This window comes from Mobula hypostoma, chromosome 18, assembly GCF_963921235.1.
Source record: "Mobula hypostoma chromosome 18, sMobHyp1.1, whole genome shotgun sequence".
In the NCBI taxonomy this organism is placed as follows: domain Eukaryota; kingdom Metazoa; phylum Chordata; class Chondrichthyes; order Myliobatiformes; family Myliobatidae; genus Mobula; species Mobula hypostoma.
The window spans coordinates 57,561,144-57,579,709 of record NC_086114.1 but is presented as its reverse complement, the minus strand read 5'-3'; the positions used below and the strand labels follow the sequence as shown (position 1 = coordinate 57,579,709).

The 18,566-nt window shown below is 40.5% G+C and overlaps 1 protein-coding gene across 2 annotated transcripts in view; it reads left to right on the top strand.

The window, feature by feature from the left end:
• Nucleotides 1–12,305, top strand: part of idh3a (isocitrate dehydrogenase (NAD(+)) 3 catalytic subunit alpha) — a 39,647-nt gene extending 27,342 nt beyond the window's left edge. Inside the window, exons 9-11 of one of the 2 annotated variants that reach the window (XM_063070944.1) lie at nucleotides 18–102; nucleotides 3,593–3,745; nucleotides 10,883–12,305. In XM_063070944.1, the coding sequence (XP_062927014.1) occupies nucleotides 18–102; nucleotides 3,593–3,745; nucleotides 10,883–10,966 (322 nt within the window). In that variant the 3' untranslated portion in view covers nucleotides 10,967–12,305. Of the gene's footprint in view, nucleotides 1–17; nucleotides 103–3,592; nucleotides 3,746–5,385; nucleotides 5,500–10,882 lie in introns of those variants that run through there. The other variant, XM_063070943.1, reaches the window with a different exon arrangement.
• The last annotated feature ends 6,261 nt before the right edge of the window (nucleotides 12,306–18,566 follow it).

Below are 18,566 nucleotides of genomic sequence, written 5' to 3'. Positions count from 1 at the left end.
TTTTCCTTGTGTTTCAGTGATCTATGCGCTGGGTTGATTGGAGGTCTGGGAGTTACACCAAGTGGAAACATTGGAGAAAATGGAGTTGCAATTTTTGAGTCTGTAAGATGACTTGTCTTTCTCAGCAAAATTAAAATAAGATTGAATAGATAAAGTGCATTGCTATATAAATATGAATTTTGTCTCATTAGAACTCTTCAGAAAAAAATCTGCATAAGATATGATTGCTGATCTCCCACAAATCTTAAATCAGAATCAGGTTTAATATCACAGTCATATGTCATGAAATTTGTTGTTTTGCGGCAGCTGTATACATCAATACATAATACTAGGAAAAAAAACTTACAAATTACAATAAGAAGAAAAGTGTTGCAAAAAGAGAAATCGGGCGGAGAGGAAGAAGCTGTTCCTGAAATATTGTATTTCTTCAGATTCCTGTACCACCACTTTGATAATAGCAATGAGAAGAAGGCATGTCCTGGTTGATGGGGGTCCTTAATGATGGATACTGCCTTTCTGATGCATCACCTTTTGAATGTATCCTCAATGCTGGGGAGGCTAGTGCCCATTGTGGAACTGGCTGAGTTTACAACTTTCTGCGATTTTTTTTTTCCCGATCATATGCAGGGCCCCTTTATACCAGACAGTGATGCAATCATATAGAATGCTCTCCAAGGTACATGTAGAAATTTGCGAGTGTTTTTGGTGACATACCAAGTCACCAAAAACTCCTAATGAAATATAGGTGCTGTTGTGCCTTCTCTGTAATTGTATCAATATGTTGGGCCCAGCATAGATCTTCAGAGATGTTGACACCCAGGAACTTGAAACTGCTCGCTTTTAACACTGCTGATCCCTCTATGAGGACTGGTGTGTGTTCCCTCGAATTCCACTTCCTGAAGTCCATAATCAATTCTTTGGTCCTACTTGTGTTGAGTGCAAGGCTGTTGTTGCAACACCACTCAACCAGCTGATCAATCACACTCCTAAATGCTGCCTTGTCACCATCCGAAATTTTGCCAAAAATAGATATCATTGGCAAATTTACAGATGGCACTTGAGCTGTGTGGCCACACATCCTTGAGGTATGCTAGTATTCATTGTCAGCAAGGAGCAGATGTTACTTCATATCCACACTGACTGGTCTGCCACTGAGGAAGTCAAGGAAGACAGAGGCCCAGGTTTTGGAGCTTGTTGGTTAGAACTCTTCTATATCATTTCCCTATGTATTTCAGTTCCCTTATCTTTCAAAAATGTATGCAATTCCTCTTTATATTAACCAATGATTTGCACTCTAGATAGAAAATTCCAGAAATTTTTTTCCCTTCTGCAAGAAGTACTTGCGCAATACAGGCTGTTCGCCATAAGATCATAAAACATAATTGAATTAGGCCATTTGGCCCATTGAGCCTGCTCCACCATTTAGTCATGGCTGAATCTTTTCTTTTCCCTTTCTCAGCCCCACTCCACGGCCTTCTCCCAGTAACTTTTGACATAGTGTCCAATCAAGAACCTATCAAGCTTTGCCTTAAATACACCCAATGATCTGGCGTTCATGTCTCTGCATCTCTGTTTTAAATGGATGCCCCTCTATCCTGAGGCTGTACCCTCTTGTTCTAGACTCCCTCACAATCTACTCTGTCTAGGCCTTTCAACATTCGAAAGATTTCAATGAGATCCCAACTCATCCTTTGAAATTCCAGTGAGTACAGACCCAGTGCTATCAAACATTCCTCTGTGATAACCATTTCATTCCCGGAGTCATCCTTGTGAACCTCCTCTGAACCCTCTCCAATGCTAGGGCATCTTTTCTTAGATGAGGAGCCCAGATCTGTTCAAGGTGAGGCTTCACCAGTGCCTTATAAAGCCTCAGCATCACATCCCTGGTTTTGTATTCTGGACCTCTTCAAGTGAATGCTAACATTGCATTTGCTGCCTTCACCACAGACTCTACTTGCAAGTTAACCTTTAGTGTGTTCTGCACAAGGACTCCCAAGTCCCTTTCCATCTTGGATTTTTGGATTTTCTTGCCTTGTAGAAAGTAGTCTGTACATTTATATATGACCATGCATTTTCCAACATTGTATTTCATTTGCCACTCTCTTGCCCATTCTCCTAATCTGTCCTAGTCCTTCTGCAGCCTACCAGTTTCTCAACACTAGCTGCCCTTCACCAATCTTTGTATTATCTGCAAACTTGGCAACAAAGCCATCTATTCTATTATCTAAATAGTTGATATACAGCATAAAAAGAAGTGATCGCAACACCCTGCAGAACACCACTAGTCACTGGCAGCCAACCAGAAAAGGATCGTTTTATTCCCATTACCTGCCTCCTACCAATCAGCCAATGCTCTAATCATGCCAGTAACTTTCCTGTGATACCATGGGCTCTTAACTTGGTAAGCAGCTTCGTGTGGCACCTTGTCAAAGCCCTTATGAAAGTCCAAATATACAACATCCACTGCATCCCCTTTATCTATCTTACTTGTAATCATCTCAAAAAATTCCATTGGGTTCATCAGGCAAGATTTTGCCTGAAGGAAACCATGCTGACTTTGTCCTATCTTGTCCTGTGTCATCAAGTATTCCATAACCTCATCCTTAACAATTGACTCCAACATCTTCCCAACCACTGAGGTCAGGCTAACTGGACTATAACTTCCTTTCTGCTGCCTTCCTCCTTTCATAGAGTAGAGTGACATTTTCAATTTTCCAGTTACCTGGCACCATGCCAGAGTCCAGTGATTTTTGAGATCATTGCTAATGCTTCCACAACCTCGTATCGCTACCTCTTTCAGAACCCTATCTGAAAACTTATCTGGTCTGGGTGACTTATGTACCCTTTGGGTCTTTCAGCTTTTTGAGCACCACCTCCCTTATAATAATAATTGCACTCACTTCTCTTCCCTCACACCCTTCAACATCTGGCACACTACTAGTGTCTTCCACAGTAAAGACTGATGCAAAATACTCATTTAGTTCATCTGCTGTTTCCTTGTCCCCTGTTCAGTTCAATAAGTATGTGACAATATGTTGCTCACCCATCCAACCCCAATTTCTTGCCTTTGGCCCATATCCCTCTAATCTCTATCCCTCTATGTACCTATCCATGTGCTGTTTAAATTATACTATTGTACTTGCCTCAACCATTACTTCTGGTAGCTCTTTCCATATACTTACCATTGTGTGGAAAAATCTGCCCCTCAGGACCCTTCTTTAAAAAAAAAAAAAATTCCCCTTATTTTAAATCTATGCCCCCTTGCTTTGGACTCCTCTGTCCTGGGGTATAGACTATTACTGTCCAACTCCTCTACAACTCATTTTTAAATGTCATCTTTCTATGTTGTCTCATTTGAGATCCTCCCACTAGTAGAAACAGCTTCACATTTACCCGGAAGATTCAGTAAATCATTCCTCATTCTTCTCAACTTGAAGAGAGCGCTGCTAATCTTTATGTGAAAACAGCTAGGTCTTAATGATTGTGATATTTCTTCTTATTTGTACAAATAAATTTGTGGAATTTTGAGGTGTCTGAGTCTTCTGCACCAGAATTTAATTTTTAATTGCTTTGTGCTCTTTTCCCTGACCAGGTTCATGGTACAGCACCAGATATTGCTGGGTTGGATATGGCAAATCCCACAGCCCTTCTGTTAAGTGCTGTAATGATGTTGAGACATATGGAACTTCATGACCATGCTAACAAAATAGAAACTGCCTGCTTTGAAGCAATTAAGAATGGAAAGGTAGGCACTGCAAATACATTACTTAAATAAATGGGGATATAGGCATTTGATGCCTTCTCAACAGCTGAGTGACCTTCAAAATTGATTTGCAATGCAATAACTGTGGTTTACAACTAGACTTTCAAGTTGGGCAACCAGCCTCTAAGTTTACAACATCAACTTATAATGGGATCTGCACTATCTTGGGTAATAAAATATTTAACCTGGGACACTACCTCCATCTAAGGGGTTTGAAAGCAGCTTTTTCTTTGAGTGAGACCAATGTGTGAGAACTTCTGTAAGTAAAAAGGAATACAGTAATGAAAATGGGTATAAGCCTCTAAGGAATTTGAGGTAGGAGAAATTGCAATATAGATGTTGTCATTGTTTGCAATAAAATGGTTTTTTGAGGTGAAGTGTACAATTGTACGACAGACAAAGTGGCCAGGGGATCGCCCTTGCTGCTGGCTATTGCTAATTTCTACATGGAGGACTTTGAGGAGTGGCCTCTGCGTTCATCGCTGTTACACACCAAATGCTGCTTCAGGTACATCGATAACACCTTCATAGTGTGGCTTCATGGGCTGCAGGAACTCCAGCAGTTCCATGACCATCTGAACAGGATAGATCGAAACGTTCAATTTACAATGGAGATGGAGAAGAGTGGCTGCCTCCTGTTCCTGGACATTGTAATACAACAGAAACCAGATGATAGCCTCGGACATGGCATCTATCGGAAAACCACTCACAAGGACTTGTACCTCAACAATGACAGCCACCCATCATACCTCCCAATGTAAAGCAGTTCCTTCTACTGTGATTAACCGGGCGAAAAACTATTTTGGACCCTGTGAGTCCCCAGGAGGAAATATGATGATTACACATAAAGTGCCTATAGAATGGCTACAAGGTGAAGGAAATCATCAGGGGGCTTAAAAGGGCAAACAGAAAAACCAGGAAACCTAATAATAAGGAGGAGCTTGTTGCTACCGCCTGTCTTCCCTATACTTTCGTGGTTTTGCGGAAGGATCGGCAGGATCCTGAAGAAATACTGGATTAATACCATCTGTAAGGAAGCTCAAATCACTGCTTATCTGGGTCAAAGGTGATCTGGGACTTAGGATGGCTGGCTTTTACAGGGTTCCATGTGAATGTGGAGCAGCATATATTGGCTAGACGGGACATGCAGTGGAAACCCACACAGGAGGTGTATCTATTTGGGTTATCCAGTGAAATCAGTGGTAGCAGAATATTACATTTGCAATGGCCATAGGATTGACTTCAGCACGAAACTACTGTGCTGCGCCAATGGCTTTTGGGACCACCTGGTGAAGGAAAGCCATTGAAATAAAACTAGAGGAAAAAAATTTTAACAATGACTAAGGTCTCAGTCTAAGTAAGAACTGGAAACAAGGTAAACAAGGTGGGAGAATGGAAAACTGATTGGATGAGGACTAACCAAGCAGGGGGACAGACAATGAGGGTATAAATACCACTGGACTAGACATGCCCAGGCATCACCCCTTATGAAGAAGGCAGAGTTTGTCACTGAACTCTCAGTTAAACTCGATATCTGTACTCGGCTGGAAGCCGTAGAAGAACTTATTTGTCATATATGCTGGGAAAGCGTTAGATCCTTTTTGTACAATTGTATTTTTCAGGAGTCAGGACTGGGGCTGCTGCTTTTCTTAATACATCGTAATGACTTGGCTGCATTGGGCACAAGCACAGAACATGGTCTGGTAAATTGAGATGGATAATGACAGACTTCAAGATGATGTAGTCATATACTATCATGAAGAAGGATAGCCGGTAAAAGTTTAATGCTGAGAAATGTGAAGTTCATGGCTGGAACAAGTAGAGGAGCACCATAAATCAGGTGGTTTAATTCTCAAAGGCATATTAGAATGGAGCAATCTAGGTGTATACATGCACAGTTGAAAGTGGTAGGGGAGTAGCAAGCATGATAAATGGGATGCTAGGTTTTATGAATAATAAGGATAAAGTACAAGAGAAAGGAAGTTGTGATAGTGTAATGCTTTGGTTCACATCTTTACTGTTATGCAGTAGTTATTTTATTTAGCAGCTCTGTTCTGCTGTCAGCCTGTTGAGGTTATTGTTGAAGATAAGGGATGATGTGGAATGTGTGCCATCCAATTACTGGGAGGTTTTCTTGGTGAGGGACAATAAGGTTGAGCCTGGGCTTTTGTTCATCGGGAGATGAAAAGAGACGACACTAGGGGGAACCAGTCGTAGCATACGATCCGGTGGGAGACCAGTTTGTTTGAGATGGATTGTGAGTGACGTTCAGAAGGTGGTGTGGGTGTTCACGCTGACCGAAGGCCCGGCACGTGAGTGACAGAGAAGTTCAAGGTGAGGCTCCAACTTGACTGTTTAATTAGAATGGGCCCTTTTTCTTTTTTGTTATTCTTTACTAACCCTTTAGTTAAGATTCATAACTATAATTCCTTTAATCATATGCAGTGTACTGTCTGTTATTTCATGTCACTAATTTGGAACAGGGTAGCAAGTTACACAGCATCCACACAAACCAGGTTTGGGGTGGGTCTCAATCTCACGGGTTTGGCGGGACTTGAGAGTATCGTCCCTAGACTTCTGCGGTCAAGAAATCCAGGGTGTTTCAACAAGTTTTAATAAAACACTGATTTGGTCACAGATAGAATATTGCATCAAATTCTGGGCATCACATTTTTGCATAGATGTGAAAGTTTGGATGTTTAGAAGAGATTTACCAAAATGATTCCAGGGATGTGGGACAGGTACATTGATAGAAAAGGTTTAGAGGGATATGAGTCAAACTTGGGTAGATGGATCTAGCTCATATAGGATGCTTGTTGGAAATGGACAAGTTGGGCTGAAGAGCTTGTTTCTGTACCGATTCTTGTGAGTATGCACCAGAGAATCTGAGATTGTTTTCCTTGTAAGAGAGGAAGTTGGGAGAGAAAGTATTTAAACTGAGGATTATTGAGATTGGGTAGAGAGAAACCACACTCCACCCCCTTTGACAGGGTGAAAAGGACAAAATCAAAAATGAGATGATGGGAAAAGCTGTACATACTTAGGATCTGGAGTGCCATGCCAGCAATGATGATAGACTGATTCAGTTGCGGCGTTCAAAAGGGAACTGGATAAATATCTAGAAGGAAACAATTTGAGGAATATGGGGAAAGAGTGAGTAAGTAGGACTTGCTGAGTTGATCTTTTATCAATCTGGATGAGATTTGATGGGCTGAATGGCCTCCTCCACTAGCATGTTGTGATTCTATTATTGAACTGCTTTTGGTGCCTTCTACTATAAAGACAGCTACAGAATACTTGTTCAAAATCTCTGTCGTTTCTTTATTTTCCAATATTGATTCCCCAGTTCCTTCATCTTAAGAAACCAATGTATAGTGACAACCTTTCTGTGGGAGTATGTATGGTCTTTTCATATTTCTGTAGCTTACTTGTAATTGATCTTAGTCATAGTTTGGCTCCTAAAAGGCTTCTGATCCTCATGAGCACTAATCATTGCAATGCTCTATGCTTCTCTAATTTGTTACTGTTCTTAATTCTCCTCATAGAACCTTTATTTCTCAATGACAAAAACATCTCGATTGAGAACTTTATCATATCACCTTATAAGTTTGTTGCTGTGTATATGTGTCTTGGCTTTCAATCTATGTTCTCAATTCATTTTAGAAAACCCTTTTGTATGTGTAGTAGTCAAGACACTGATTTCAGACATTTCTCAAATATCATCATGTTTATATTATTCTACCATGTTAACATTAATTCTGCTTCCAGAGCAATTTGCTAACAACTAAACTTGAAAAGTGTTTTGTTACTGTTTTAATATGGGAGTTGCATTGTGTGCACAGAGCTCCCAAAGCAAGTGTGATGATCACTGCATAACTGCTGTTGATTTGGATACTAATACTGGCCTGGACTCTGGGGAATGCTGTCCAACTCTTTGGTATCATAGAATTGTACAGCATACAAATTGGCTACTCAGGCCAACTCATCCCTATGAACCAGTGGATGCCCTTCTGTATTTGTATTCCAATGTGGTTTCAGGGTATTTGGAGGCGCTTGACAAAATAGGCCAAAGTCACCATGGTTTCCTTAAGGGAAAATCTTGCCTTACAAATCTGTTAGAACTTGAAGAAATAACAAGCAGGATAGACAAAGAAGAATCGGTGGATGTTGTGTTATTTGGAATTTCAGAAGGCCTTTGACAAGGTGCTGCACATGTGGCTGCTTAACTAGACAAGAGCCCAGGGTGTTACAGGAAAGCTAGTAGCATGGATAGAGCATTGGCTGATTGGCCAGAGGCAAAGAGTGAAAATAAAGGGATCCTTTACAGATTGGTTGCTGGTGACAAGTGTTCCACAGCAGTCTGTGTTGGGACTGCTTTATATGTTATATGTCAGAGATTTGGATGATGGAATTGATGGCTTTGTGGACAATATGTAGATGGATGGAGGGGGCCAGGTAATCTTGAGGAAGCAGAGAAACTGCAGAAGGATTTGGACAGATTAGAATGGGCAAAGAGGTGGCAGATGTATTCATTGTTGGAAAGTGTATGGTCATGCACTTTGGTAGAAGGAATAAAAGCACAGACTATTTTCTAAATGAGGCGAAACTTTAAAAATCTGAGGTGCAAAGGGATTTGGCAGTCCTCTTCCAGGATTCCCTAAAGGTTAATTTGCAAGATGAATCAGTGGTGAGGAAGGAAAGTGTAATGTTAGCATTCATTTTGTAAGGACTAGAATATAATGCAAGAGTATAATGCTGAGGCTTTATAAGGCACTGGTGAGGCCTCACTTGGGAGTATAGAGAGTAGTTTTGGGCTCCTTATTTAAGAAAGAAAGTGCTGACATTGGAGAGGATTCAAAGGACATTCACAAAAATTATTCCAGGATTGTAAGACTTGTTTGAGGAGCGTTTGATGGTTCTGGACCTGTACTCATTGGAATTTAGAGGAATGTGGGGGGTGGATCTCATTGAAACCTATCAAATGTTGAAAGGTGTAGATAAAGTAGATGTGCAGACAGTGTTTCCTTTGTTTGAGGAGTCTAGGACTAGAGGGCACAGCCTCAAAATAAGGTGATGTCCATTTAGAACAGAGATGAGGAATTTCTTTAGCCAGATGGTGGTGAATCTGTGGAACTCATTGCCACAGGAAGTCACCGAGTGCATTTATGGCAGAGGTTCATAGGTTCTTAATTAGTCAGGGCATGAAAGGTTATGGGAGAAGGCAGGAGAATGCGGTTCAGAGGGAAATGGATCTGCCATGATGAAATGGCAGAGCAGACTTGATGGGCTGAATACCTAATTCTGCTCTTATTCCTGTTTCCCCACTGTTGATCCATGGCCCTTGTGCCGAGATAATTCAAGTACACACCTAGATTCTTAAAAAAGTCAGTGATCCAGCTCAAGCTACTCTTTCCAGTAGTGCATTCAGGCATTTATCATTTCTGGATGAAAGTCCCTTTCAGATCTCTTCCCCATCTCCTGTATCTGTCCTCTAGCTTTATTTACGTCTGATATGGGGGGAGGGGATAGTTTCCTGCAGTTTATACCTTATCTATATTCCTCATAATATTATATATCTCATTCCCATTCCTTCTTAACCCTTTCTGTTCCAGAAAGAACAGACCTAGTTTCTCCAGCCTCTCCTTATAACTGAAATGCTCTATCCAGGAAGCACCATCATATCTCTTTAACACATCATGGAAGCTTTTTTATTCCCAGCATAGAGAGCAGTTATTAAAATATGTTACCACTGACAGTGAAGCATGTCGGTCTGTGCTCAAATTGCGAGTAGGACTTGTTCACTTACCAGCCACTTGCCCAGAGCCAAGAGTACTATAGACTGAGGCATGATGAGCACTACTGCTACTGGGGCCAAAGATCCATCTTTTTTTCCTGCCATATGACATACCGCACAGAACACACCTTTAACCTCAGTTAATATAAACTGACAGTCAGGTACCCATTTACATTCATCCCACTTTATTCTTCCTATCAACTCCTCCCATATTCTGCAATTTGCATCTACATTAGAGCAACTTATAACATCCTATTCACCTATATTGATTAGCTTACTATTGGTATTGGTTTGCTATTGTCACATGTACCAAGATACAGTGAAAAGCTTGTCTTGCATACTGTTCATACAGATTAAATCATTACATAGTGCATTGCGGTAGAATTCAGTAAAACAGTAACAATGCAAAATACAGTGTAAAAGTTATCAAAAATGTCCAGTGTAGGTGAACAATAAAGTGCAAGATCATAACAAGGGACTGATAACAGTGGGATAGAAGCTGTTTATAGGGGTACATACTTGCGAGCTTTTTGATCCTGGTGGTGGGATAGCACAGTAAACACTATTGATGGTGATGTACAGTGGTCCAGTGTGTTGCTTCTTCTGGTAGTACAAGTAATTTGTTGGTATTAATTTAGAGACTTTTCCAACCTGGTGTGGTTAAAAAACCCTCAAAATGATATGGAAAGCATCACCATTTACTTTAGTATTTTCTGGCCAATGGAAGAGGGGAGAAGTGGAGTCTTTAGTTATGCAGACTGCCTTACTAAGTTAGTGAGAATTATAGACAGAGGCCATGGAAGGGGAGGCTGATTCCTGTGTGTTGAGCTCTGTCCACAATTCTGCAATTTCTTGCAGTTGTCATACATTCACGCAGAACGCCTTCTGTGGTATATCAATATAAATTGGTAAGAGTTGATTGGGACATGCTGAATTTCTTTAGCTTCCTGAGGAAGTAGAGATTTGATGAGCTTTCTTGGCCATGATATAATTATGGTTGGACCAGAGCAGGCTATTGGTAATATTCAAACCTAGGAACTTGAAGTTCTCAACCTCAGTGCCATTGATGTAGACAGGAGAACCATCAATGTGCTGCCGCCCTTTCTGATTCGCATTACTTTGGGATATGGGAGGAAACAGGGTTACCCAAAGGAAAGTTGTACAATCACAGGGAGAAGCTTCAAACTTCACACAAGCAGCATCTGAGGCTGGGTGACTTGTTCTGAGGTAATGACTTTACTAGTTGTGCCACTTGTCTGCCCTGGCTTTGAAGTATTTTAATCTCATCTAATTTAGTAAATGGATTCTTTATTATGTTTTCACAGGTGCTAACCAAAGATCTTGGTGGCAAATCTAAATGTTCTGAGTTCACCAGTGAAATCTGCCGAAGAGTGAGGGATCAGGATTGAGTCAGCACAAATTTGCTACCGTATTCAAATCTCATGAATTAACCTGCAAAATCAGCTCTACTGAATAGAATCAGTTTCACATTCATGTAAACAATTGCTGTGAATTGTCATTTAAATGTCCTGCTAATTTACAATTTCCTTTTTGGTTATAATGTGCTTTCATGGCATTCTGATTATTTATTGATTGAATGAGTATTTTTTGACTGACCTGGAATGTTGTTATTTTTTTATATAGAAAGCTGCTATAAAGATCACGCATGACATTTCCTTGTTACTACTTCCATTCCACTTAATTAAAGCAGTTTCAAAATAGCTTCTTGTATTTGTTATCTCCCTGAGTGGTGTTTTAAAGATCCATTCTGCTATTGAACATGGGATTTCAGTGTCGGTCTATTTCCTTGATTTTTTTTTGCAGTACTTTTTAAAAAAATTTAATTAAGTGTTGCTGGAGACTCGCCTCATTTCCCTAGGCTGAATAATTATGACTAGAGTCTGCTAATTTCCTTTGTATGCAGGCTAAAAAAAAATGTTTCTTTAAGGTGCAAAAAGCACTGATTTTCATTTTATAAGAACTTTCAACTACTTTTAAATTTACTCATACTGTTAAGTGTAATAATTTGATGTTTTTTAATTAGGTTGCTCACTAGACTGGCTCTGATGCTATTTATGATAAGCCAACTTTTAATTAAACCACAAGTCACTGCTCTTAATGTATTTTTTTTAAATGATGTTGTAAAATCCTTGCCAATCATGACTATTTTTAACATCTGGTAATATGTATAACTGAGAAAAATATTAACAAAAACCTTACTGCAAAGTTTTCAGGTTGAAAGCTGAGATTCTTAGTTACCAATGTGGATCATGAATTTTAAATATGTAAAATCCAATTGTGGGTATTGCCAGCAAAGTTTTAACATTTTTAGTTCTGGTGTTAAATTTGGAAATGAATTCCTTGACATGTCATACTTAATATTGCTTTTGGCAATTGTATTCCTTACCAGTCTTGCTATAATTATTTTGGACAAGCATAGCAGCATTGGAGAAAGAAGAAAACGGCGAATATGCAGAATCTGAATGGAACATTTCTGTTCAGAGGTGGTCCATGTGTACAGTTCTCCAGATGATGTGGCATCATTTACTTTTATTGCAAACTATATAAGGGTAATGTGGCTAATGTAAATATAAAATAAAATATAGCAGTTTCTGGAACTACTCAGATTGGATAGCATATGTAGAAGAATTGGGTCTTTGACCTTTTCAGTGGGTAACATCCTTCCTTGGTTCACACAAATGTGTTAGCATATGAAGGCCACGCCTTATGCATTTTTTACTGTCATATTAAGGCACATCAACTAGATAAATTTATTTGCATTTGAACTTTGTATTATTCTTGACTTATGATACAAAAGAATCAAATGATGAAAATTCTGGGTAAGTATGGGAATGCGGTTAGTATGCAAAGTCCATTATTTGTCACAAGAAACAGATTTAAAAAGTGGAACTTGGGAATTTCTGTTGAAGTCTTGGGTAGCATAAGCTGTTACTTGGAATGAGAAGCGGAAGATTTTTTTTCAAAAATTTAGTCCTTTCTATTCAGTTTAAAATAGATCAGATAAATCACAATTGGTGTTTTAAAAAAAATTAGGTTTAATTGGAGCAGCCATTGTGGGAGTGGTCATTGTATGAATGGGCAGTGTTAGAATGGGAAACCAAGGCTTTGTCTTAAGAGGCTTCAGTGAGAAGAGGTAGAGGCTAGGTTGAAGTTTCTGTCAAGCTTCACTTTCTTTATTGCATAGGTGGAGCTGTGAGAATGGAAGCCAGGGAAATGGTGTGCTCCTCTTGAATGATGTGGGAATGGCTACAGTTCCTTACAAGACAGTATTAGGGAACTAGAGTTGGGTGACCAATGAATATCTTGGAAGAATGAGGTGATGAGAACTACAGGGAGCAATCATACCTGAGTCGGAGTTGGCACATAGCTGGGTGACTGTCAGGAGAGAAGGGAATAGGCAGAAAGTGCAGACTACCCTCCATTTTTAAAAAGTGCACTGCTTTGGGGATGGGGCATATGATCAGATCTCTGGCACTGAATCTGGCTTTGTGGTTCAAAAGGGGGGAAAGATGAGAGAGCAGTGGTGATAGGGAACTCAATAGGGGGATCAGACAGGAGATTTTGTGGACATGAAAGATACTTCTGGATAGTATGTTGCCGTCTTGGTGCTAGAGTAAAGTACGACCCAGATTGTATCTGCAGTATTCTGGGAAGGTGAGCAGCTGGAAGTCATGGTACATATCGGTAACAATGACATGGGTAGGAAAAGGAATGAGGTGCTGAAAAGAACATGGTAAGCTAAGTAGAAAGTTAACAGTAGGACCTCAAGGTTAGTAATCTTTGGATTGCTGCCTGTGTCATGTGCCAGTGAGGATTAAGAATAGGATGATAAAACAGGTGAACAAGTGGCTGAAGAATTGATGCAGGAGGCAGTGTTTCAGCTTTGTATGTCATTGGGATCTTTTCTGGGGAAGTTATGACCTGTACAAAAGAGAAAGGTTACACCTGAACTTGAGGGGACCAGTGTCCTTGTGGGCAAGTTTGCTAGCGCTATTGAGATTTTAACTAGATTGGCAGGGACATAGGAGCTAAGGTAATAAGTCAGAGGATGGGGCAGTTGGTGTAAAGGTAGATGCAATGTGCAGAGTATGCTGTCATTTGAATGGGTTGAAATGTGTCTAATGCAAGAATCAGGAATGAGGGTGATGAACTTAGAGCACGGATCCGTACATAAACTATGATGGGACCAATACAGATACTTGGCTGTCATAAGGGATGTATGGCTGCTGGATGTTCCAAGGATAAGGACGAGGAGTAGCATTGCTAATCAGGGAAAGTATCACTGCTGCAGAAATTGAGAATGCCATTGTCCACTGAGACAATGTGGGTGGAAGTCAGAAACAGTAAAGGAGCATTCACTCTTTCAAGAGTATTCTACAGACACCCTGCCCCCCCCCAACAGCAACAGATATTGGGGACCAGATTTGGAAAAGATGCAAAAATAACAGGGTTGTCAAATTTCCTAATACTGATTGGCACCTCAGTTTGTGCAAAAGATTTAGATGGGGCTGAATTTGTTAGGTGTCCAGGAAGAATTCTTGACACACTAATTGAACAGAGGACTAAAGGAGAGGCCACTTCTTGATGTAGTACTGCACTATGAACTTGGTAAGATGACAGATCTCTCAGTGGGTGAGCATTTCGAAGACAAATACCGTAACTCCCTGACCTTCTGCATAACCTTGGACAGTGAAAGGAGCAGATGGTATTGGAAAGCATTTAATTTGAGAAGGGCGAATTATGATACTATTAAACAAATTTGAGAACAATGTCTTCGGGGAAATGTACAACAGAAATATGGAGGTTGTTTAGACCTCCTTACATGGGGTGTCCCACTGAAACAGGGAAGGGATGGTAGGGTGAAGGAACCGTGGCTGACAAAAGAATTGGAATATCTAGTCAAGAGTAAGAGGAAGCATATTGAATGTTTAGGAAGCAAGGATCAGACAGAGCTCTAGGGTTAAGAGCTTAAGATTGGGCTCTGGAGAGCTAGAAAGGAATATGAGAAGGCCTTGTCGAGTAGGATTAAGGGAAACCCCAAGGTATTCTACATGTACATGGAGATCAGGAGGATGACTAGAGGGAGAGTAGGACTGATCAAGGATAAAAATAAATGTACCTGGAGTCAGAGGAGGTAGAGGGAATTCCTTAATGAATATTTTGCTTCAATATTCTCCAGTGAGAAGGATCTTGTTAAATGTGAATTCAGCATAGAACAGCATAATATGCTGGGTCACAAGTTTAAGAAAGAGGACATGCTGGAACTTTTAGAAAAGCATTTGGGTAGGTACAGGCTCGAGATGAACTGTGTGATGTAATAAACAGGCATGAAATAGTGCATTGTGATGCCTTCCATATCATTTGGGGGAATTTTAATCAAACCAGGTTGGAAAAGTCTAAGTAATTAATAGCAACAAATCACTTGTACTACCAGAAGAAGCAACACACTGGACCACCATACACTACCACCAAGAGCGCTTACTGTGCAATCGTATGTCCACACTTTGGAAAGTCTGATCACCTGGCTGTACTTGAGACTGAAGACTGCAGCTAAATGAGGACCAAGAAGGTATGGACAAGGGAGGCACTGGAGTGCTTACAGGATTGCTTTGAATCAGTGGACTGGGCTGTATATATTTGGCAATTCATCGTTGAGTCTGAATGAGTACTCAACAGCTGTCACTAACTTCATTAAAACCTGTGTGGATAAGTGTATGCCTTCGAGAACATACTGTACATACTCAAAACAAAAGTTGTGGATGAACCAGGAGGTTTGTAGTCTTAAGGTCTAGATCTGTGGCATTCAAGTCTGGCAACCAAGGTCTGTACAAGAAAACTAGGTACAACTTGTGGAGGGCTATCTAAAGACAAATGGAGGTGGAATTGGATCCATGTCAACTCTGCCAGGCTCTGCAGACCGTTACTTCCTACAAAGCAAAACCTAACATCGTGAATGGTGGTTATGTTTCACTCCCAGATGAGCTCAGCATCTTTTATGCATGCTTTGAAAGGGGGAATAAAACCACAGCTCTGAGGACTCCTGCAGCATCCAATGACCCTGTTTCAACAGGCCCCAACAGAGTCTGAAAACCTGTGCCAATCAACTGGTGGGATGTTCAAAGTCATTTTCAGTATCTCATTGGTACAACCTGCAGTTCCCACCTGCTTCAAAACAATTGTACCCGTGCCCAAGAAAAGCAGGGTGAGGTGCCTTAATAATTATCATCTGGTTACTCACATCTGTGGTGATTAAGTGCTTTCAGAGATTGGTTATGGCTAGAATTAACTCCTGTCTCAGCAAGGACCTGGACCCACAGTAATTTACATATCTCCACAATAGGTCATTGGCTCTTCACATGGCCTTGGATCATCACCTGGACAATACAGATGCAGGATGCCGTTTATTGACTATAGCTCGGTGTCTAACATTATAGGTCCTACAGTTCTGATCGAAAAGCTCCAGAACCTGGGCCTCTGCAACTGGAAGACCACAATCTATGCAGATGGAAATTACCGCCTCCATCTCGCTGACAATTAACAATGCGTACACAGGAGTGAGATATATCTGCTAGTCGAGTGGTGTTGCAGCAACAACCTTGCACTCAACGACAGTAAGACCAAAGAACTAATTATGGACTCAAGGTTTAAATGAGGGAACACACACCAGTCCTCGTAGAGGGATCAGAAGTGGAAAGAGGAAGCAATTTCAAGTTTCTGGGTGTCAATGTCTGAGGATCTATCATGGGTCCAATATATCGATGCAAGTACAAAGAAAGCACTTAGCAGCTATATTTCATTAGGAGTTTGAAGAGATTTGGTATGTCACCAAAGACACTCGCAAATTTCCACAGATGTATTGTGCAGTGCATTCTAACTGGCTGCATCACTGTCTGGTATGGGGGTGGGGGGAGGCTACCGCACAGGATTGAAATGAGCTGCAGAGTTGTAAACTCAGCTTCATCATGGGCACCAGCCTCCATAGTATCCAGGATATCTTAAAGGAGCGATGACTCAAAAAGGTGGCTTTAAGGATCCACATCACCCAGATCACACCTTGTTCTCATTGCCACCATCAGGAAGGAGCTATAGAAGCCTGAAGGCAAGCACCCAATGTTTCAGTAACAGCTTCTTCCTAATCATAACTTTTTCTAATCATGAACCTGTCCATTGTTCTCACAGAACAGACCTTTATTTCCACAAACAGCATCAATGACATTGACTCAAGGGCCAGCTCCTGAGTAAAAGGAAAAGGGAAAATATTCAACTTGTATACAGTAAGGCGTATTTACATTAGTCTGTAGAACTAGTCCAGGAGGGCAAAAAGCAGGATATGACACCTTACAAACAAGTCATTATTTAACAAGGGCACTAAAGACAAACCAGGGAACTACCATTGAGTTTGACAAAGGTATGTTACTGGAGGGGATTCTGAGGGATAGAATCTACTAATGTTTCGATAGACAAGATCTAATTAGAAATGATTAGAAAGGCTTTGTCAGTGGGCAAATTGTGTCTGACAAATCTCTTAAAGATTTTCAAAGGGGTAACCAAGAAGATAGTGGTAAGAGCAGTGGTAGTTGTCTTAATAGATGTTGACCTTTTTACGGCCTTTGATAACATCCTTCATAGCTTACTAGTCTGAACAGTTAGACTGCATAGTATCCAAGGAGAGATGGCCAATTGGATTCATAATTGACTTGATTGTTTAAAGCAAAGAGAGATGGTCAAATGTTGTTTTTAAAACTAGAGCTTTATGACTTGGTGCCACAGGGGTTAGTGCGGGACCTTTGTTATTTATATAAAAGATCTGGATGTTTGAGGATGATACTAAAGTAGGTTGTATCATAGGTGATGAGGAAGTTTTTAAAGAATGAAAGGTGGATCTTGATCAACTAAATGGGCTGAAGTTTGGCAAGCAGCTTTCAATTAAGCTAAGTGTGATTTGCTCTATTTTGGCAAGTCCGATGAGGGTAGGACTTGTATTGTGAATGGTTGGCCCCTGGGGAGTGTTGTAGAACAGAGGGATTCCAGCAAATGGGACTTTTGAGGAGGGGGAGAGAACTCATCATGGATGAATTGGGTTGCAGGATGTTTCCATGCTCTTTCACCAAGACTCATCACTATGAGTGAGCTGTTTACTGTTTACTTGTGCAGCACACCACATTCATATTGAATTGTGTTTTATTAACTTACGGTAATATTTTGTTTTGTGGGTGCACTATGGTCCAGAGGAACATTGTTTCATTTGGTTGTATATATGTCAATCAGATGGCAATAAAATTGAACTTGGATGTCCCTGGTTCAGCCTATGATTTGTCTTGGGTGAAGTTGACTTCTCTCAAAGGGGTAACAAGTATTACACATGATAAGTTATTCACGCCCAGAATTTGTATAGACTTTTGGAGTCACTGCCCCATATACAAGGCTAATTATCCCTAAACTTTCTTTACCAACATTAACCTGGTGATTATTATAATCTGCTCAAAATGTTGTGCCGTGTCCCTCTCGTTCGATGGGGCTGCTATCGTTCTGCGTTTATGCATTGGACTTGCGTTTATGGACTGTGGGTCTATTTTTTTCTGAGACTTTATGTGCTGTGTTTTATCGCCCGTTCCTTTTACGTTTTGTTGGGGGTTGATGTTCTGTTAAGTTTTTTTTGTACCGGTATGGTTTTTTTGGGGGGGGGGTCGATGCTCCCTTTCCGTTTCGTGCGAGGGGGAAGGGGTTTTTGGGGATTGGTGATCGGGATGCGTCCTTTCACGTTCCCTCTTTGTTTCGTGGCTCTGGGGAATACAAATTTCAGTGTTGTACAGTACAGGGTGCATGCTTTGTTAATAAATGAACCTCTGAATTTTAATCTACAGGTCAATCACATAAAATAGTGTGGGAGATAAAATTACTATAGGTTTTGTTCACAAGATTCAAATAGGTACAGTTAGTTTAAAAATACGGTATAACTATCATGTCGTTATTGCTATCACCTGTGTC